At 42.0% G+C, this 22,033-nt stretch overlaps 1 protein-coding gene across 1 annotated transcript in view; it reads left to right on the top strand.

Annotated features, from left to right (window-relative positions):
- stk25b (serine/threonine kinase 25b) overlaps positions 1-22,033 on the top strand; it is a 93,890-nt gene that overhangs the window by 52,643 nt on the left and 19,214 nt on the right. The window contains exons 3-5 of the mRNA XM_048542264.2: positions 6,323-6,379; positions 11,119-11,227; positions 13,080-13,237. Of these exons, the coding sequence (XP_048398221.1) occupies positions 6,323-6,379; positions 11,119-11,227; positions 13,080-13,237 (324 nt within the window). The remainder of the gene's footprint in view (positions 1-6,322; positions 6,380-11,118; positions 11,228-13,079; positions 13,238-22,033) is intronic.

Below are 22,033 nucleotides of genomic sequence, written 5' to 3'. Positions count from 1 at the left end.
TGTAACTTCAAATAATGTTGACCTTGCTTTGTGCACCTCCTGCGCAGTGTATGCCTTGCTCTGTCTAAGCACCCTATGGTCTGTACAGCCTTGTTTGCTATGATCTACCTGGGCTGTTGCAAAATAAAGCTTTTCGCTGCATGTAGGTACATATGATTGTGATAAATCAAATCACAAAGTTTCAAAGGATGGTCCTTGAAACTTAAAGCTGTTGTGTATGTTATCAATCGGTCATCGATACTAGCTATTAAGTTTATTCTGTGTGCTCCTCTATCAAGTGTTTTGTGCTTAATCAAAACATATTGTGAAACGGAGAAGGCAAGCAAGTGACTAACAGTTGAATGTTAAGATAATTTTGATGATGCTTTGTGTGGAAGTGGAGGAGTGGTGTACATCTCCGGTGAAGAAATCTGTAACTAAGTTGAAATTGTGGTGTGTGGTTGTGAAACAAGCATTCTTTGAAACCAAAGCATAAATTGCTGGAAAAGCTCAGCAGATCTGGCATCATTGTTAGAGAAAAACCAGAGTAAACATTTCAAGTGGAGTGAAACATTAGCTCTGATTTTTCTCCACTGATGCTGCCAGACCACCTGAGTGTTTCCAGCAATTTCAGTTTTTGTTTCTGATTTACAACATCCACAGTTCTTTTGGTTTTTATTATGTGTTCTTTGGAGTCTGTTGTCCAAACACATTCTACCAGTGGTGAACTTCACCCAACAGTTGAGCATTTCAAGAAAGGGCATGAAAGCTACCAGATACAGAATTAGTAGTTAAATACTGCAGGAGATTCTTGTGGTTAAGGCAACGGAAGGCAGGAAGATGATGTGTGCAGTTTTCAGAGAGCATGTCAAATTAGCTTTTCTATCATTAGCTCATTGGAAAATCAACGAGTTACAAAATTTTCAGAATTTGCTTCAGAAAAATACCACATACCTGTTGAACTAAAACAGGAGTAGACCACATCCAGCTCCTTGAGCTGTTCGGTGCGATTGTGGCAAATCTTCAACCTCAACTCTTCTTCCCACTTTTTCTTCTTATCTCCTTATACACTGAGAGACTAAAAACCAGTCTATCCCAGACTTGAATATATTCAACAATGGAACACCAACCAGCCACAGGGAGAGAATGCCAAAGATACATGAGCATGTAGGTGAAGAGATTTTCCTTCGTCTCAGTCACAACTGATAGCCTTATGATAGGAAGTCAGAGACCTGCATTCTAGATGCCCAGCATGTGGATAGCAACCTCTGTGTTTATCCTAAGACACCCCATTAGAATGTTGTCAATCTCAATTAGATCATCTCTCCATCCTCTAAACTTTGGAATGTATCAACCCAATTTGCACAGCCTCTCGTTGTGGGTCAACCTTCTCATCCAGTTATTTAATGAACATTACTGTACCACATCAAATGCAAATATATCCTTCCTTAGATATGTACACAGTATTCCACGCATGCTGTCACTGAAACCGTACACAATTATACTCCTATTTCTTAGCCATGCAGGCAACTATGTGAATTAAAAGTAGGTGTAAACCATTCAGCCCATCAAGTCTGTTCCACCATTCAATAAAATCACGGCTGATCTGTTGTATTTCAGTTTCCGTATTTCCATTTACTCCAGATAACCTTTGATTCCGTTGCCTCATTAGAATCTATTCACCTCTGACTTCACCGTGTTCTGAGACAGGCTTTCAAAGTCGCACCATCCTCGGGAGAAAAAAGGTTTCCCTTATGAAAGGGGGGGTCCCTAATTTTAAAATAATGACCCCTAGCTCTGGACTTATCATTAAGAGTAAGCATAATTTCGACATCTGCCTTGCCAAGACCATTCAAAGTCCTACACACCTCCATTAACTCACCCCACATTCTTGTAAATGCTGGTGAAAACTCGCCCAGCCTGCCCAGCATTTCCTCGTAAGACAAGTATCAATGTCGTAAACCTGTTCTGAACTGCCTAGAATGCATTTATATTCTTCCCTGTATAGAGACTAAAATTGCACACTGTATTCAAGAAGTGAGCTCACCAATTTCCTGTGCAACTGATGTTATAAAATTCCCACTTTTATGTTCAATTCCTTGCAAATAAAGATTAGCATTCCATTAGCCTTCTGAATTACTTGCTGTACCTGCATACTAATATTTTATACCTGAACACTTCAACTCCATCTAACTGCTTGCAGTACCTGCATGCTAACCTTCAGAGAGCTTTATACTAGCACAACCAATGTCTTTCTGAACATCAACATTTAAAAGCTTCATCCTCGTAAATGAAATAAATTCTGCATTTCCTGATATAGTAATTTATTTTCACATGTATTTATGAAAATAAGTTGGTACCGTTTTAATCACATAAGTTGCAAAAGGAATAAATCACACAAAATTAGGACAAATTTCGCTTTTTTGTTCCATCCATGGCTTCTTGATCTCCTAGCGGGCTACGCGATGCTGCCCCACCCTGCAGCTGCTAAAGCTGTCCCTGAGGTCGCAACACCAGGAGGAAGCACATTGAAGCAACCCCTGCATAGCTGACCAGGCCCAAAATGCCATCTCTGCCAAAGCTGCCTCATTGCAGCTGATACTGTAGTCAGCGCCGTAGCCAGGAGACTGTCACAGCTCTCGAGGACCAGGGCCCATCTCAACTTCCAAGGACTGATTGACTGTCCAAATTAGCTCTGAAAGACCGCGGGATCATTCACTCCGCTGCCATTGCTCAAACAACAAAAGAACCAATCCAATCCATCAACACCGGAACAGTTGCTCAAGCCATGGCCACAAGGAACAGCCGACATGTGCCACTCAATAGCTCCCTGCAACCACTCCTCCTCTGCAGTGCAGAAAGAAGAAAAGATTAATGTATTCAAAAGTTAAATTTAAAAACAAGAAGGATGTGGTCAGTCATGCAAGAGGGAGTGGGTGCGCTGGGAGCCCGAACATGTGCTACCCTCCCACGTCCACTACCTTGAAGACGTTTTTGCCTTCAATAAAATCTGCTTCATTTATTTAAAACAGTTGTGTGACTTCACAGCCTTTTCTGTTTAACTGCAAGGAGTCTTACAAACATCCCGTCCTATGTTCTGGAGAAAGATCACCGGATCTGAATATTAACTCTGATTTCTCTCACGGATGCTGTCAGACATTACTGAACTTTCCCAGCAACTTCTGTTTTTGTGTCTGATTTACAGCATCTGCAGTTCTGTGGGATTTTATCCAGTCCAATCTTATTGACTAATATTTGACTCATTAAACTATATTAACTTACATGTCTTAATAAAAAAGAAAAGTAGCGAGTTTTGAGAAGATTTGTAGCTCAGGTTGAGGTTCTGGGTGTAAGTTTGCTCGCTGAGCTGGAAGGTTCATTTTCAGACGTTTCATACCATTCTAGGTAACATCATCAGTGAGCCTCTGATGAAGCGCTGGTGTTATGTCCCGCTTTCTATTTATCTGGTTAGGTTTCCTTAGGACATCACCAAAACAGGAAATGACATCAAAACAGGAAATGACATCACCAACCCAAGGAAACCTAAACGCACAAATAGAAAGCAGGACATAACACCAGCGCTTCACCGGAGGCTCACTGATGATGTTACCTAGAATGGTGACGAAACATCTGAAAATGAACCTTGCAGCTCAGCGAGCAAACTTACATCCAAAAAAAATGTTTTTAATTATATGAAGTTAAATTTGAAAGTTAAATATCTTGACCCTGTGGGAATAAAACCAAAGCCAAATTCAGCCTGGAGAGAAAAAGGTGAAGCCAGAAGAAAAAGCATTAATTATGGTACTCAAATACACAGACCAGTTTAATTTAATCCAATCCATAATTATTATGAAATATGTTTTTTTCAGTGCTGTTATTATGTTAGATAATTTACAATTAGCCTGTAGTTTTTAGCTTGTCACGTTTTGCTGTCAGCCTATCACCAAAATACTTGGAACATTAAATTGGTTCATCTTATCCTTACTAAGAAATACGTGCATGACTGAATTTAAATGAATATATTTGAATTGTAATAACTTGACATATCATGTGAAAGAAATTCAGATTAATTTAAAATAAGTTGCAAGTGTGACACAGAAATTTGTTTCTTTTGGCACAAGAGTGATGTTCTCAAAAAATCCTTCTGAAAAATTGTTATTAAAGCTTAGTGGAAGATTCTGAATAAAAGATCTGCATTTAGAGTGGTCATTTTAACCAAGTTTTTAGTTGTGCAAATTATTCTTGCCAAATAAACAATACATTTCAATTTAATGTTCTTAATGCGTAGTTTTTTCACAAAATGTCGAGCTCTAATATATCAAACTTAGTCAGTCTATTGTGTGGTGCCCAGACCCCCTGTAATTGGTCACTTTGAGGCAATTTTTTGAAAATGGAAAGGTAATTTCAATTCAATAAATAATGTAAAAAGTATTTTATATCTGATATGATTGTAGATGGAAAGAACGGTAAGCAAAATGTTCAAGTTTAAAGCTGCTAAGGAAATTTTCTTACTGAACTAAACAGAGGGCCTTTAAATAGGGACTAGCCTCAATGTTGGGGTGAAGACACATATGGCCCAAGAGGCCAGAGACAGGAGTGAAGGATTAAAGATGGGCTTTGGACAAAATTGTAGTGACAGGAAAGATTGCTATGAATAAGTGAGCTGGACTTGATGTGTTTGTAAAATCCCATCTATTTGAATTAGTTTTTTTGATTCACCATTATTATTTTTCTGCAAAACCCTTTGGAACTTTCTTTTCCGTTAAGGTCACTATATAAATATGTTATTGCTGAGACTTTTCATAAGTTCGAAATGAAATTGGCTGAGTAATTTTTTAAAAATCTTACTTAGATATGTCATCTGCTTGAGAGAAAGCTGTTTGTGCACTTCAATTTAAAAGCTGCTGAACAGAATGCAAAGCCATTCTAACCACCCGAGTGTTTCCAGTTCTAGAGCAGTGTCTCCCACATCTGCTTGCTCCTTTATTCTTTCCAGCACTCACATTTATCCAATGATATTCTGTGCAGCTCTGAAAAAAAGCCGTAGTGAACTCAAAATATTAACTTAAAAAAATGAAACAACTGCAGATTATGTAAATCAGAAACAAAATTAGAAATTTCTGGAAACACTCAGCACATCTGGCAGCATCTGCGGAGAGAAATCGAAGTTAATGTTTCCGTTCTAGTGACCCTTCCTCAGAATATTGGTTTCTCCAGTCCTCTCTGTGTTTGTGATACTTAGTGGAGTACAGTATTTCTCCAGTGCAACTTAATCCTAGTCCTTCATATTCCCCATTGTCAGAGCATTTCATTCCACACCCTGACCATTGCTAGGTGCCCGTCCTTTCACTTTCCACTGCCAGCATCGTGTTTCCACGTTTTGTTTCTGATGTTGTGTGCCTTAAGCAGCAAGAATGTGCCTCAGTGAGGTAGAAATAGAGAGACAGTGGAACTGCATAAGAGAAGCAGAAAAGGGAAAAGATGGCATAATGAGACTGAAGCAATGGGAAGAGAACTGCATAAACAAAAATACACATAACATTGACAGAAGTTGACACGTTATTTGAGAAGAAAATTAAATGAATGGCAAGACCAAAGAACATGACAATAAAGTTAGAGTGGAAGAGGGGAATTGAAACCCCCAAATGAGAGAAACAGGAAGATCGCTTTATGGTCTAAACAGAGTTTCAAAAGGCAATGTCAGTTTGCGCTGTAGCACATTTGACTTGTAAAAAAGAACGCTGAAAAGAAGGTGGTTTTTTCTGTTTGTGTGCACTGCCATACACATCTGTGTAGCTGGACGTCAAGCTTTTGTCCTTATAAATTGCTGCATTCTTTGACTCCCTGTGAACAATGCCATGAGGAATTTTAAAACACTTCATACTCATTGCAAAGAAACTTGGAATCAACAGGAGCAACTTGTCAAATCATTCAATCTCATTCCTTGACCCAAGGTAGATTCTTGCACCCTGCAAAAATATTACTAGCCCCTCTTTCATTGCTGTGAAGTAACCTCGTTCACACTAACTTTACTGTCTGTCATGGACACTTCAAAGGTGGTCAAGTTGGGGTTGAGATCAGTAATCGAAAGGTCAGTGGCCTGGATTTGTGTTATTGAAGTGTTCTGGTGCCTAGGTTTTACGTTCTAAGAGACTTGAACTTTTCTAATTTCAATTAAGGTTGGATCTGCTATTCTATCTAATTGGAATCATTAATTGGCTACAGAGCTCAACGAGCTATAGAAGGCCACTTGCCTATTTGCATTTTGTCTAAGTTATGAGTAGTTTATGTAAAAGGTCTCTCTGCTTCTAATCTAATCACAATTATTTTGTTCACTCTCAAGGGCACCAAATTGTGGATAATCATGGAGTATCTGGGTGGAGGTTCTGCATTGGACTTGGTGAGTACTAATTTTTATCATGTTGTGGTTTTACATTTTCTGTGTGAGTCCTAACACAGGAGATAAATTAGCAATGTTAGAACTCTGAGCTATACACTACAGATTGATCTCCAATCCAAGATTCAAAATTTGAAACCATGCCATTGGAATAGTGTTGCTTCACTAAAGGGGTAAGTGTTTGAACCCCAGTACCAGGTTTGATCTGCAACATGTGAATATTTGACTGAAGGCCAGATGATGTGCATTTGAATCCTAGCCTCAGTGTCATTTTATCTGCACTGAGAGAGCTCTCGTTCCCAGATCTGTAAGCTGCTACTTACTCACCTTAATGTTCTATTGTCTCTGGTGAAGAAATGGATAAGCATGCTGCCTTTAATCAATGTTTTTATGTGGTAATCTTTGATTTGCTGTGCATTACACAGTAAGAACACCACGGCTGTATTTGCAATCTCAGTTTCTTCTCCCTTAAATCACTTTCACCATTTATGAATTTGTTTTCTTGGCTGTTTAATGGGACTATAAGGTTAGTAGCTTAACAGCTTGATCTGCAATGTCAAGAATCCAACAGAAAATGGTCCCTGAGCAGAGCTGCTCAGTCTGGACGTGTTGGAATGAGAAAGGGAATGATGATCCTCCGTGTCAAGGCACCCATTTGGATGAAATGCCAGAGGTTAGCTGGTGCATGTGGAACAATGTCTGAGGGGAGGAGGAAATAGCAAAATGTCAAATTGTTAGAAGCAGTTACCTTATTTTGCTTTCAGCTGTCAACCATAGAAACAGACACAGCTGGCATAGCTCTAGAGAAAGAGAATTGTAATTTTGGAATAATCTCCATGGAATTATTCCTGTCCTAATATTTTCCTAAGCCTTTTCTGTTTTGCCAATTTTCACCTCCCCCAGGGAGAAAAAAATTGTCCATCTGTACCATGTCAAGTAATCAATCAGGAAGCTGCAGCTTTGGACAAGTGACTCTTATTCATGAGCCATGATAGTGTTTACTAATGGTGTTTGATCATTAGAGCATCATCACCAAGCTTGGACCTGTCTTTCCCTAGAATCCCTAACTGTATCTCCATTCATCATAAGGACAGAGATGGGGATGTTCACTGATGACTATGCAATGTTCAGCACCATTCACAATTCCTCACATACCACGATGTATCCATTACTGATGACTTTTTGGGTGTTAGAAGTTGTAGGTTTGGAAGGTACTGTCAAAAGAACATTGGTGAGCGACTGTAGTGCATCTTGCAGATTCTGATGCTAAGCCATGATGTGTTGCATTTGGAGGGACTGAATTTTGAAGGTGTTAGAAGCTGCCTGTGTCCAAATGCAGCAAGACCTGAACAACATTCAGACTTGGGCTGATAAGTTGCCAGGAACATTTGTACCTCATAAGTGCCAGGCAATGGCTATCTCCAGCAAGAGAAAATCCAACCATTGCCGGCTGGTATTCAATGCACCATAACTGAAACCCCCACTGTCACCATCCCTCATTGATCAGAAACTGAACTGGACCAGCCATATAAATACTGGGGCTACAAGAGCTGGCCAGAAGTTGGCGATTCTACAGCAAATCTGCCCACCATCTACAAGGCACAGGTCAGGAGTGTGATGGAGTTCTCCCCACTTGCCTGGATGGTTGCAGCTCCAACAAACCCAGGAAGCTCAACATTATCCAGGACAAAATAGTCACTTGACTAGCACCCCATCTAATACCTTCAGCCTTCAATCTCTCCATAGCCAATGCATAGAACATAGAACAGTACAGTACAGGAATGGGCCCTTCAGCTGACTACGCTGTGCTGAACATAACGCCAAATTAAACTAACTCCTCCTGCCTACCCTTGGTCCATATCCCTGCATTCCTTGCATATTCACGTACTTATCTAAAAGTCCTTTAAACTTATTGTATCTATCTCCACCGCTACCCCTGGCAGTGCGTTCCAGACTCCTACCACACTCTGTGTAAAAAAAAAAACTTGCCTCTCATCTTTGAACTTTCCCCCTCTCACCTTAAATGCATGCCCCCTAATATTAGACATTTCAACTCTAGGGAAAATGATTCTGACCATCAACTCTGTGTGCATCTCATAATTTTATAGACTTCTATCAAGCCTCCCCTCAGCCTCTGCCACTCCAGAGAAAACAACCGAAGTTTCTCTAGTCTCTCCTTATAGCTTATTCCGTCTATTCCAGGCAACATCCTGGTAAACCTCTTCTGCATCCTATCCAAAGCCTCCACATCCTTTTGTATTGTGGTGACTAGAATTGAATACAATACTCTAACTGTGGCCTAACCAAAGTTTTATAAAGCTGGAATATGACATCCTGACTCTTGTAATATAATGGCAAGCCCGTCATATGCCTTCTTTACCACCCTGTCTGTCTGCGTGGCCATTTGAGGGAGCCATGGATTTGAACCCCGAGACCCCTCTGTATGTCATTGTTGTTCAGAGTCTTACCATTAACTGTATACTTTTCCTTAACATTTTATCTCCCTAAGTGCTGGACTTTACATTTACCTGGATTAAACTCCAACTGCCATTTCTCTGCCCGTATCTGCAACTAATCTATATTCCACTGTATCCTTTGACACCCTTCTACAACTCCAACAATCTTTGTGTCATTACAAACTGACTAACCCACCCGTCTACATTTTCATCCAAGCCATTTATATATATCATAAACCGCAGAGGTCCCAGTATGAATCCCTGTGGGACACCACTAATCATGAACCTCTGGCCAATAAAACACTCTTCCACCACAACCCGCTGCCTTCCATGCACAAGCCAAATTTGAATCCACACAGACATGTCACCGTGGATCCCATGCATCTGAATCTTCTGGATGAGCCGACCGTGATGGATCCTTGACTAAAGCCTTACTAAAAACCATGTAAACAATATCCACTGCTCTACTGTTATTGATCACTTTTGTCACCGCCTCAAAAAATTTAATCAAGTTGGTAACGCATGACCTGCTTGCATAAAGCCATGCTGACTGTCCCTAGTTAGGCCATGCTTTTCCAAATGTGCATAAATGAAGAATTCTCTCCAGTAACTTCCCAACCACTGATGTAAGACTTATCGGTTTGTAGTTTCCTGGAATATCCTTATTTCCCTCCTTGAACAGTGGGGCAATATTAGCTATTCGCCAGATCTTCGGGACCTCTCCAGAGGTTAACGAGGATACAAAGATCTTGGTTGAAGCCCCAGAAATCTCTTGTCTTGCCTCTCTCAACAATCTGGGATAGATACCATCGGGCCCTGGGGACTTAACCACCTCAGTGCTCTTCAGGAGATCCAACACCACTTCTTTCTTGATCTCAACATGATCTAGTATATTAGCATACTCCCCACAAATCTCACTATCCTCCATATCGTTTTCCTGGGTGAATATCGAGGCAAAGTACTCACTTAGGATTTTGCTCATGTCCTCTGCCTCCAAGCACAAGTTCCCTCCTTTATCCTTGAATGGTCATACCTTCTCCCTAGTTATCCTTTTATTTTTAATGTATGTATAGAGTGCCTTGGGATTGACTGTAACCCAACTTGCCAAGGTCATTTCAAGGCTCCTTCTTGCTCTCCTCATTCCCTACTTGAGTTCTTTCCTGCTTTCTTTATATTCCTCACCGACCCTGTCCAGTTTTAGCTGTAAACCTTAAAAACTTTTCCCTTTTAACTAAACTCTGTCTCCCCCGTTATCCAATGGTCCCTTACCTTGCCATCTGTGACTTTCCTGACTGGAACTTGCCAGTCCTAAACTCTCATCAGCAGGTCTTTAAACAATTCTCACATGTCACATGTGGACTTGCCCGACAACAGCTCCTCTCAATTAACATTCCCTAGTTCCTGCCTAATATTGACATAATTTGCCCTCCCTGAATTTAGTACTTTCCCGCAAGGTCCTGACCACTCCTTCTTTGCAGCTATCTTAAAACTGAAAGGTCAGCCATCTGGCCAGGCTCATTGACCAAGACAAGGTCCAGTATGCCACATCCTATAGTTGGACTATCCACCTACTGTTTCAAGAAACTATCTTGGATGCACTTAACAAATTCAGCCCTGCCTAAGCCTCTTGCTGTAAGGGAATTCCAGTCAATATTGGGGAATTTAAAGTCACCCACTATAACAACCCGTTTTTTTTTGCACCTTTCCATAATTTGCGTAACAGATTTGTTCCTCGGCATCTCAGTTGGGGGCTGGGGTGAGCTATAGTATAATCCTAGCAGAATGATAGCACACATCTTATTTTTGAGGTCTCCCCTTATTGCCTCAGTGGATGAGCCCTCCAGTATGTCCTGTTTGAGTGCAGATGTGACATTCTCCCTGATTAGTAATGCAACTCCTCCATCTCTTTTACCTTCCTCTCTATCTCGTCTAAAACAACGAAACCCTGGAACATTGAGCAGCCAGTCCTGTCCTTCTCTCAACCTAGTCTCTGTAATGGCCACAACATCAGCAGTGGCAGCAGTGTATACCATCTGCCAGATGTTCTGCAGTAACTCACCAAGGCTGTTGTAGCATTTGTGTTTGGGCTGTTGTCCAGTAGTCATGAATGACCAGGTTATCCTGGCTGATGATAACCCTCTAATGGAGGACCAATCCAGACCAACTAACTGAATGCAATTGAACTAAAAGCTCTTTTGGGTTATCCCAGCTGAGTAACTTGCTGGATGCGTTTCCTCATCCACCATGTAGTTCCATATTGTTAATGGATGGTTGTGGTCTTTGCAGCTGAAACCAGGCCCCCTGGAGGAGACTTACATTGCAACGATCCTACGGGAAATACTTAAAGGTTTAGACTATCTGCACTCAGAACGAAAAATTCATCGAGATATTAAAGGTAAAAACATGACAAGAAATGGGATTGTTAACGTGTTTTTGAGAGTAAAGCAGAGCAATAACTTCTGTTTGGATAATTATAACTCCTGTAAATTGATTTCCAAATTATTGCTTAAAAGAGGGAGTGAAAGGCAGAGAGACATCAGCATAATACTCCCGAAAGCAGGGAATTTGCACTGTCAGGAATTACTTTCTGATGTAGGGATTGGGAAAGGGAGACATGTTTTTAATCATATCTTAATGCCTGTTTTGTAAAAAAAAAAGTCACGTTCATGATTTTTAGTATTATTGCCTGTGAATGTAGCACTCCCTCAGTACTCCCGCAGCATGTGAGCCTACATTATAATTCTCCTCCTGTGTATTATGGTGTTATGAAATTGTCTTATGGTGTTGTGACCAAAGGGAAGAGATCAACCCTTTTGCAAAATGTAGTTGGAAAGAGATATTAGAATATTAAGGAGGGGAAACCTGTTATCTGGGAAAGTGAAGAACAAGGGGTGTACCCTACTGCTTTGGGGAAAGGAGGGGGCAACCTTGCAGCTCCCCATGTCTTGTTGCATCTTCACCCTTGGGACTATCACACCCAGCTCTGATCTGCCACGTTGGCTGTTGCCTACCCTGACATTTTCATAAAGCCAAATATACTAATGGACTAGATCAGTGAGGAAAGTGTCCAGAGCGGCTGGAGGAGGCAGCCAGAAAAAGCTGAGCTTGAAGTGCTTGACTAAGCAAAGTAGAGGAAAGTCATACAATACCTAAGCTGTGCTAAGCCTGACCCCAAAACAGTTGACAATAAAGCAGAAGGCAAAGATACTCTGTTCCTCATTCAGGCACACAGTTGGAACTTGACTACCAGTTCATTAATTCTTTCATTAAGGTGGGCATTGTGACACCATGCTGACCATAGTAGTGACCTTTGTGCCATCATACTGTGGAAACAGGCTATTCAGCCCAACAAGACCACACCAACCTTCTGCAGAGCACCCCACCCAGACCCACTCTATCCCTGCAAACGTGCATTTCCCCTGGCTAACACACCTAAGCTATACATCCCTGGACACTATGGGCAACTTAGCATGGCCAATCCACCTGACCTGCGTATTTTTGGACTGTGGGAGGAAATCAGAGCACCCAGAAGAGACCCACTCAGATACAGGGACAGCGTGCAAACTCCACACAGACAGTCACCCAAGAGTGGAATCGAACCCGGGTCCCCAGCGCTGTGAGACAGCAGTGCTAACCACTTAGCCACCATGATGCTGAGCAAAGAATCATGACCTCCTGCCCCTTGGTTTATTTGAGCCCCTCCTCCAGCTCCAGTTTGTTTTTAACCTTTGAAGAATGGTTGTTATTTGAAAAATAATTTTTAAAAATCTGATAAGGTGATCATTTATCTTGCCCCACAACTTAGATTCTTCTACTCAATGAGCATAGAAATAATTACTTCTTAACAGATTTCTTTTGGAAAGGATGGGTGAATGTATTTTACACACTTATTCTTATTTGCTCAGATTTTAACAGAAACAAGAATGGAAAAAGAGATGGCCACTGAACAATCTTGAATATTTACTTTCTTTTTGTGATTTCTTGTTTTCTTTGACTGACCCCCTAGCTACTGGTGTGGATTAATATATGCACAGACAAAATCCAGCAGCCTAAAATTTTTAATTCCTTCCTTTTCCACACGTACTTCTGCTTTTTAACACCTCTTTAACATCCTTTCCTTGAATCGTGCTTCACTCCCAATCTCCCTGCATTATGCTGTCATTTTCCCTTTGTGCCTAAAACAGGGGATACTCTAGCTGCCTTAGAGAACAGTTAATTTTGATGTTCTGTTTGTCATATCTCCACAGCTGCTAATGTACTTCTGTCAGAGCAAGGAGACGTGAAGCTTGCAGACTTTGGGGTAGCTGGGCAATTAACAGACACACAGATAAAGAGAAACACGTTCGTAGGGACACCCTTCTGGATGGCACCAGAAGTCATCAAGCAGTCTGCGTACGACTTCAAGGTGAGTGAGCAGCCGCAGGTCGGCCTCTGCAGATTTCTGTGCCATGTCTTGATGCATTGCAGTTCACACTCGGCCAAGCACTCACCTGCAGCATACTTAGACTTTAAACTACAGATTAGACTTGTACAGAATTTAATGTCTGACATTCTGATTGGAGGTGTTGTTAGGGACCCTCTTGTGGCGCAGTGGCACTGTCCCTACCCCTGGACCTGGAGGCACAAGTTCAAGTCCCACCGGTCCAGGGGTATGTAATAACACTTTTGAGCACATTGTTTAGCAAAGTAGGCTAAAAATAGGTGAAAGGGTGTAACATTCCAGCAACATTTTGACATTATCAATTCCAATTTCTCAATCTCCTTAATTCCATTTGGTAATCCATATAAAATCCTGGGAATAAGCTGGAACTACAACTGTTTACAATATATTTAATGACTTGGAGGAAGGAAGCGAATGTACTGCAGCTAAATTTGCAGGTGACACAACAGTCGATGGAAAGGCAAGTGAGAGAAATGCAAACAGTTTATGGAAAGGTACTGATAGGTTAATAAGGGGCAAAATATTAGTAATTAGAGTGTATTGTGGAAAAACATAAAGTTGTTTGTTTTGGGAAATCATATTTAAATGGGGACAAACTGCAGAAAGCAACAACACATTGGGACTTGAGGGTGCTTGTGCATGAAACACAAAGCTAGCATACATGTGCAGCAAGTGATCAGGAAGGCTAATGGAATGTTGGCCCTTATTTCAATGGGGCTGAAGTGTAAGAGGGGGGAGGTCTTACTGAAGATGCTGAGACCATGCCTGGAGTACTGTGAGCAATTTTGGTCCCCTTGACTAAGAAAAGATACTATTTCATTGGAGGCTTCAGTAGGATAATCCTGGCCTGAAGAGATTGTCTTGTGAGCAATGGTTAAACACATTGGGACTCTACTTACTGGAGTTTGGAAGAATGAGAGGTGATCTCATTGAAACATATAGGATTCTTAAGTGGCCACAGTATGATGGTACAAAGGTCACTACTATGGTCAGCATGGTGTCACAATGCCCACCTTAATGAAAGAATTAAGAATTAAGAGTTACTGGGTAAATGCTTAGAGGATATTTTCCTTCATGGAAGAGTCCAGGACCAGAGCGTGAAGTCTCAGAATTAAGTGGTGTTAAATTGAGACTGAGATGATGAGAAACTACTTCTCTTGAAGAGTTGAGAATATTTGGAACTCCTTGCCACAGACTGTAATGTGGGAAGATTGCTTATAATATTTAAGGCTGAGATAGACAGGCTGTTGATCAGCAAGAACTCAAGGGTTATGAGGAAAGGGCAGGAAAATGGACATGAGGAGTTTCAGTTGGATTAGCCATAATCCTATTGAATGGCAAAGCAGATTCAAGGGGCTGAATGGCCGACTCCTGTCCGTATTATCTTCTGATCTGTTCTTATTTTCATTCACTCATGGCATGTGCATGTCACTGTGACTGGGCCAGCATTTGTTCTACGTTCCTGTTTGCCCTTGAGAAGTGGTAATGAGCCATCTCCTTGAACCACTGCAGTCCACCTGCTCTAGGATGACCCACAATGCAGTTAGGGAGACAATTCAAGCATTCCGCCTCAGCAACACGGAGGGGATGGCGATTTATTTCCAAATTAGGATGGTGAGTGGCTTAAAGGAGAACTTGCACGTGGTGTTCCCATGTATTTGTTGCCCTTGTCCTTCCAGTTGGAAGTGGTCGTGGGTTTAGAAAGTGCTGTCTAATGATCTTTGGTGAGATTCTGCGGTTCATCTTATAAATAGTACACGCTGCTACTGAGCGTGGTTTTGGGGCAAGTGGATGCGTGTAAATGTGGCACCAATCAAGCGGCTGCTGTGTCCTGGGTGGTGTCAAGCTTCTTGAATGTCACCGAAGCTGCATCCATCCAGGCAAATGGGGAGCATTCCATCACACTCCTGACGTGTACCTTATAGACGGTGGACTGGCTTTGGGGAGTCAGAAGTGAGTTATTCACCGTAGTATTCCTAGCATCTGATCTGCTCTTGTAACCACTGTGTTTACGTGGCAAATCAAGTTAAATTTCTGTTTGGTAGTAATCCCCAAAATATTGACGGTGACGATAACACCATTGAATGTCAAGGAGCAGTGGTTAGATTGTCTCTTATTGGACATGGTCTTTGCTTGGCATTTGTGTGGTGTGAATGTTCCGTGCCACTTGTCAGCCCAAGCCTGGATTGTCCGCATCTTTTTGCATTTAAACATGGACTGCTTCAGTATCTGAGGAGGTGTGAATGATGCTGAACATTGTGCGATCATCAGCGAACATCCCCACTTCTGGCGTTAGGATGGAAGGAACGTCACTGATGAAGCAGCTGTCTAAGGTTGGGCCTAGGACACTACCCCGAGGATCTCCTGCAGAGATATCCTGAAGATGGTATGTCTGACCTCCGACAATCACAACCATCTTCCTATGTGTCAGGTATGGCTTCAGCCAGCGGAGAGTTTGTCCCCTGATTCCCATTGATTCTGTTTTTTGCGAGGGCGAATGCAACCTGATGTCAAGGGCTGTCACTCTCGCCCCAGTTCTGGAATGTCCATGTTTGAACCAAGGCTATAATGAGGTCAGAAGCTGAGTGACTCTGGCAGACCCCAAACTGGGTAACGATGAGCCGGCTGTCACTGAGCAGGTGTGATAACATATTCTGTCACTTTAATGATGGTTGGGAGTAACCTAATGGGTTGGTAATTTGCCAGTTTGGATTTATCCTTTTTGTATACAGCACACTTTGGCAATTTTCCACATAGTCAGGTAGATGCCAGTGTTATAATTGTACTGGGAGAGCTTGGCTAGGTTAGCAGTAAGTTCTGGAGCACAAGACTGTTGTCAGGGCCTATAGCCTTTGCAGTATCCAGTGCCTCCAATTGTTTCTTGATGTCACTTGGAGTAACTTGAATTGTCTGAAAATCGGTATCTGTGATCCTGAGGGTCATTGGAGGAGGCCAAGATAGATTATCCACTCAGCGTTTCTGACTGAAGGCTACTGGGAATGCTTAAGCCCTAACCATCGCACTGATGTGTTGTGCTTTTTCATCATTGATATTTGTGGCGCCTCCTCCCCCAATGACTTCACAATTCCCAGCTGGAGTGGCAGGACTGCAGATCTTCAATCTGATCTGTTGGTTGTAGGATTGCTTAGCTCTGTCTATTACTTGCTGCTTATGATATGCTATTATTTGCTGCATGCAAGTAGTTCTGTTTGGTAACTTCACCAGGCTGGCACCTCATTTTTAGGTATGCCTAAAAATATGCTGTTCCTGGTATGTCCTCCTGCAGCCTCCATTAAACCAAGGTTGGTCCCTTGGATTGATAGTAATGGTTGAGTGGGGAATATACTGGGCCATGAGGTTGCAGATTGTGCTGGACAAACGTCCTACTACAGTTAATAGCTCTCAGCGCCTCATGGAGTTTCTAGATAGGTTCGAAGTCTGTCCCATTTAGCGTGGTGATAGTGCTACACACCATAGAAGGTGTTCTCAAAGTGAAGACAAGACTTCATCCCCTCAAGTACTGTAAGTGGTCATTCTTACTGATATTGTTATAGACAGATGCAACTGCAGCTGGCAGATTGGTAAGGATGAGGTCAAGAACGTTTTTCCCTTTTGTCGAATCCCTCACCACCTGCTGCTGACCCAGTTTAGCAGCTATGCCCTGTGAGCTGGTCAGGTCCTAATCAGTAGTACTGCTGCCGAGCCACTTTTGGTGGTGGATTTTGGAGTTCTGATTCATTAGCTGAGGGAAAATGCTACATGGTAATTTAGCAGAAAGTTTCCTTGCCCGTGTTTAACCTGAGTAGTGAGGCTTTGAGGTCCAGAGTCAATGCTGAGGACTCCCAGGCCAACTGCCTCCCAACTGTATCCTGCTGGGCCTGTCCTGCCGGTGGGACAGAATATATCCAGGGACGATGATGGTGGTGTCTAGGACATTGTCTTTAAGGAATAATTCCGTGAGCATGACTATCTCAGGCCATTGCTTTGACTAGTATGAGACAGCTCTCCTTATTTTGGCACCAGTCCTTATGTTGTTAACTGGCCTGTTAAAATAGTAGTGATTGAGGACAGAAGGGGACTGATGTTAGATGCATTCATTCCATGCCTTGAACCTGTGTTTTGAAAGAAAGTTCTGCCTGATGTATAGGAGTTGTTTTACTTGAGATAGTGCTGCTGTGTAGATATGCAGGAAGAGAGAAAACTGAAGGTTTGCTTACTGAAGAAAGCTCAAGGCTTCAGAAAGGCAATATAGTCTGCCAGATCAGTTCCAAAGTACAAAAAAAAACACTATTTTCATTTTATAGATAACGCAGTGTGGAGCTGGAGGAACACAGCAGGCCAGGCAGCATCAGAGAAGCAGGAAAATTGACGTTTTGGGTCATGACCCTTCTTCAGAGATGGGGAGTGGGAAGACAGCTCAGGAATAAATAGAGAGAGGAGGGGTGGGGCGGAGGAAGGTAGATGGGATGGTGATAGGTGAGTGCTTGTACAGAGTGGTGGGGATTGGTCAGTGGGATGGGAGGAGCAGATAGGTGGGAGAGAAGACGGACAAGTTGTGTCAGGTCAAGGAGGTGGGGATGAGATAGAACATAGAGCACAGAACAGTACAGCACAGTACAGGCCCTTTGGCCCACGATGTTGTGCTGAACTTTTATCCTAAACCTAAGGTCTATCTAACCTCTACCCCTGCCTTATACTACCATCCATATGCCTATCTAATGGCTGCTTAAGTCTCCCTATGAGGTCGACTCCACGACCCTCTCCAGCAACACATTCCATACACCGACCACTCTCTGAGTAAAGAACCTACCTTTGACGTCTCCACTATATCTACCTCCACTCACTTTAAAACTATGCCCCCTCGTAATGGCTACCTCCACCCGCGGAAAAAGACTCTGGCTGTCCCCTCTATCTATACCTCGGATCATTTGGTATACCTCTATCACCTGTCATCCTTCATCATTCTAAAGAGAAAAGCCCCAGCTCTCTCAACCCTTCCTCATAAGACCTTCCCTCCATTCCAGGCAACATTCAGATAAATCTCCTCTGCACCTTTTCCAACACTTGCACTTCTTTCAAGTAATGAGGTGACCAGGACTGGAAACAGTACTTCAAATGTGGCCGAACCAGTTTTTTGTATAGCTGGAGCACAACTTCATGGCTCTTGAACTCAGTCCCTCTATTAATGAAAGCTAACACACCATACGCCTTCTTAATAAATCGATCCACCTGGCTGGCAGCTTTCAGGGAACTGTGAACATGACCCCCAAGATCCCTCTGTTTCTCCACACTGCCAAGAATCTTTCTGTTAACCGTGTATTCTGCTTTCAAGTTTGTACTTCCAAAATGAATCACTTCACACTTTTCAGGATTAAACTCCATCTGCCAGTTCTCAGCCCAGCTCTGCATCCTGTCAATGTCACGTTGTAACCTAGAACAGCCCTCCGCACTATCTACAACTCGACCCACCTTTGTATCGTCTGCGAACTTACTTACTAATCCATCCTTCCGTTCTTACATCCAAATCATTTACGAAAATCACAAATAGAAGAGGACCCCAGAACTGATCCTTGTGGTACACCACTCGTAATTGAGTACCATGTTGAATATTTTCCATCCACTACCACCCAGATGGGTGGATTGGTTATGGGATGAGGCCGGAGTAGGTGGGGAGATTCTGAAACTGGTAAAACCCACTTTTGGGCTTCAGGCTCCCGAGGCAGAATATGAGGTGTTTCTCTTCCAGTTTGCAGATGGCATCATTGTGACACTCGAGGAGGCCCAGATGGGCACATGACCCAGGGAGTGGGAGGGGGGGGGAGTTAAAATGGTTCAGGACCAGAAGGTTTTGTCATTTGTCATGAACAGAACACGGGGTCTGTGCTTGGTCTCACCGGAGAGGAGGCCACATTGGGAGCAGGGGATGCACTACACCAAGCTGATGGATGTGCAGGCAAACTCCTGTCTAACGTGGAATATTTATTTTACGTTAAAATTTTTTCATTTTCATTTTCAATTTGTTCTTCAGCATTCCTCAGCCAATGGCCAGTCATTGATTTTTTATGCTTAGCGATACTATCTGCCCGTGCTCCCATGTTTACTACCTTTTATGTGGCATACTTAGATCTAAATTATTCATGTTTCTCTTTGAGTTTGCTCCTGTTGGCATCCTGGACACTTCAGTTCCCAGTTCCAGTAGTGTTTTCTCTTACCCCAGAAGTCAGATAATAAATATCAAATTAGTCACTCTTAAATAGACTGTGTGTAGTTTACTGACTGAAATTGTATGGTTGCACACTATTAACCTTCCTAAATTGAGGATCACTCCCCGAGTAATACTGTCTGTTACCACTACCAGAACTTTTATGGCCCTATTAAGTGAAGAATAAGTGTCAAGATACTTCGTGGAAATATTTGTCTTATCCTGCTGCCTATTCATGTTAAGATTGTCTTCAGCATTCATCCATGTTGTACTTTAGGTCAGAAGTCTCTGGCCACAGACATATATTTCTTGTCTGTATACTAGTGCAATTTGTATTTTTCTGTTTAAATCCCTTCCCCAGTCTCATTACCAAATAATAATTGATCTTGTACAATCTAATTCAAATTTATTCATTCACCTTCCCTACTTTATCCACCTTTTGCCTGTTTGGTGTCAATAAGTAAATACTATGCTTTGGAATAAAAGTAAACCGGTTTACTTAGAACAGGCTCTTTCTGCAGAAGTGAGTCAGCCCAGCATAATGAGCTGCTTGCAATCTTTTGATCTCTTGAATAATGGGAACAACCAAGTGAAGCTCTGACCCTTCACCTATGGGTCATGGGTTTAATCTAACTCGATTGAACTGAAATCCTAATGCTCTGAAGCCAAATTATTAACTTTTTATGTTCTGTAACTCTCATTTGCAAACTGCCTGCTTACATGCCCTATTTATAAATGACCAATAATGTAATTTCTGTTCATGCACATATATGTTTCTTTCATCTCATCACTCCTCAACATGTATATGCATTTGTCCAAGCTTTTATTTTTCTCTCTCCTTTTGACTATCTGCAGTGAGATTCACTCACTATCACAGACACTTTCTCTGTTATCTGTTTTTCACATTTTAGTTCCTCTGCCTACCTGTGATGTTTCTCACTGTTTCAATTCCCTGTGACAGTGTTAATCTATCTAACTCGTAACGTGATACTTTAACTGGGTAGAATAAAAGTTCCTTCCTATACTGTTTTGTTTTGGATTTGATTGAAACTGGCGGGAGTTTGAAAATGGTTTATCTCTAAATAAATGTGGGAGCACTAAACTAAAGAAAGCCATCCTCTCAATTGCGTAAGTTTATTTTTGTAAGTCTTGGGAAAGGAACAATAATAGCTCAAGGAACTTGCGTTCTGTGGGCCTAGTCACACAATCACTAGTGCTTCTGGCCAGAGCTTAGATTCGTCTGGTAGCAACAGGTAGAAATGAGTAGGAACAGTGACAAAATAGTACTCTTCACAGCCAGCAGTGACTGTCTGAAATTAGCAGCATGCACTGAGCATCAGTGAGTGGCATTGAGCTTGGTACCTGACAAATCTATACCTGATATGGGAAATGTAATGACTGCTCGACACTTGTTACAGCAACAAGCCAGAGTGATGTGATAACGTGTGCAGATTTGAAATCCTGCTCTGTTGTGAGGTCTTCCTCACAGGCCAGGGCACTTGCCAATTTTTACAGATGCACCATAGAAAGCATCCCATCAAATTCATCCAGAAGATTATGATTCATGGGATCCATAGTGACTTGGCCACTTGAATTCAGAATTGGCTTGCCCATTTAAGGCAGAATGGTAGTGATGGAAGGATGTTTTTCTGGTTGGAGGTCCATGAGTATTGGTGTTTCACAGGTATCTGAACTAGGACCTCTGCTGTTTATGATATATGTAAGTAAATTGGATGAAAACGTGGGTGGGTTAATAAGTTTGCAGATGACATAAAGATTGGTGGAGTTGTGAATAGTGTAGAAGGTTGTCAAAAGATACAGCAGGATATAGATCATTGGCAGAAATGGGCAGAGAATGGCAGTTGGAGTTCAATCTGGGTAATTGTGTACAAGATGATGAGAGGCATGGATAGTCAGAGACTTTCTTCCCCAGGGCGGAAATGACTATTACGTGGGCGCATAATTTTAAAGTGATTGGAAGAACATATAGGGGAGATGTCAGAGGTATGTTCTTTACACAAAGAGTGGTGGTTATGTGGAATTGCTGCTGGCAGTGGTAGTGTAGTCACATACATTAGAGTCTTCTAAACGACTCTTGAATAGGCGCATGGAGGATCATAAAATGTAGGGTATGCAAGGTAGATTGATCTTAGTAGGATAATAGGGCGGCACAACATTGTGAACCGAAGGGCCTGTACTCTGCTGTACTGTTCTATGTTCTACGGGTGCATCACAGTTTGGCTTAACTGCTGTTCCCTCGACCACAAGACAGTACAGAGGGTTATGAACACCGCCCAGTCCATCATGCAAACCAACCTTCGATCCATTGACTTCATCTATACTTTCTGTTGCCTCAGAAAAGCAGCCAACATAATCAAAAAACCCTCCCATCCCTGTTATATTCTATTGCACCCTCTTGCTTCGGGCAGAAGATATAAAAGTTTGTATGCACATAGAAATAGATTCAAGAACAGCTTCTTCCGCACTGTTTTCGGACTGTTGAATGGACCTCTCAAATGTTAATTCTGATCTCTCTCTCTCTCTCTCTCTCTTTCTCT

This window comes from Stegostoma tigrinum, chromosome 14 (assembly GCF_030684315.1).
Source record: "Stegostoma tigrinum isolate sSteTig4 chromosome 14, sSteTig4.hap1, whole genome shotgun sequence".
Lineage (NCBI taxonomy): Eukaryota > Metazoa > Chordata > Chondrichthyes > Orectolobiformes > Stegostomatidae > Stegostoma > Stegostoma tigrinum.
This window is presented reverse-complemented; position numbering and strand designations above follow the sequence as displayed.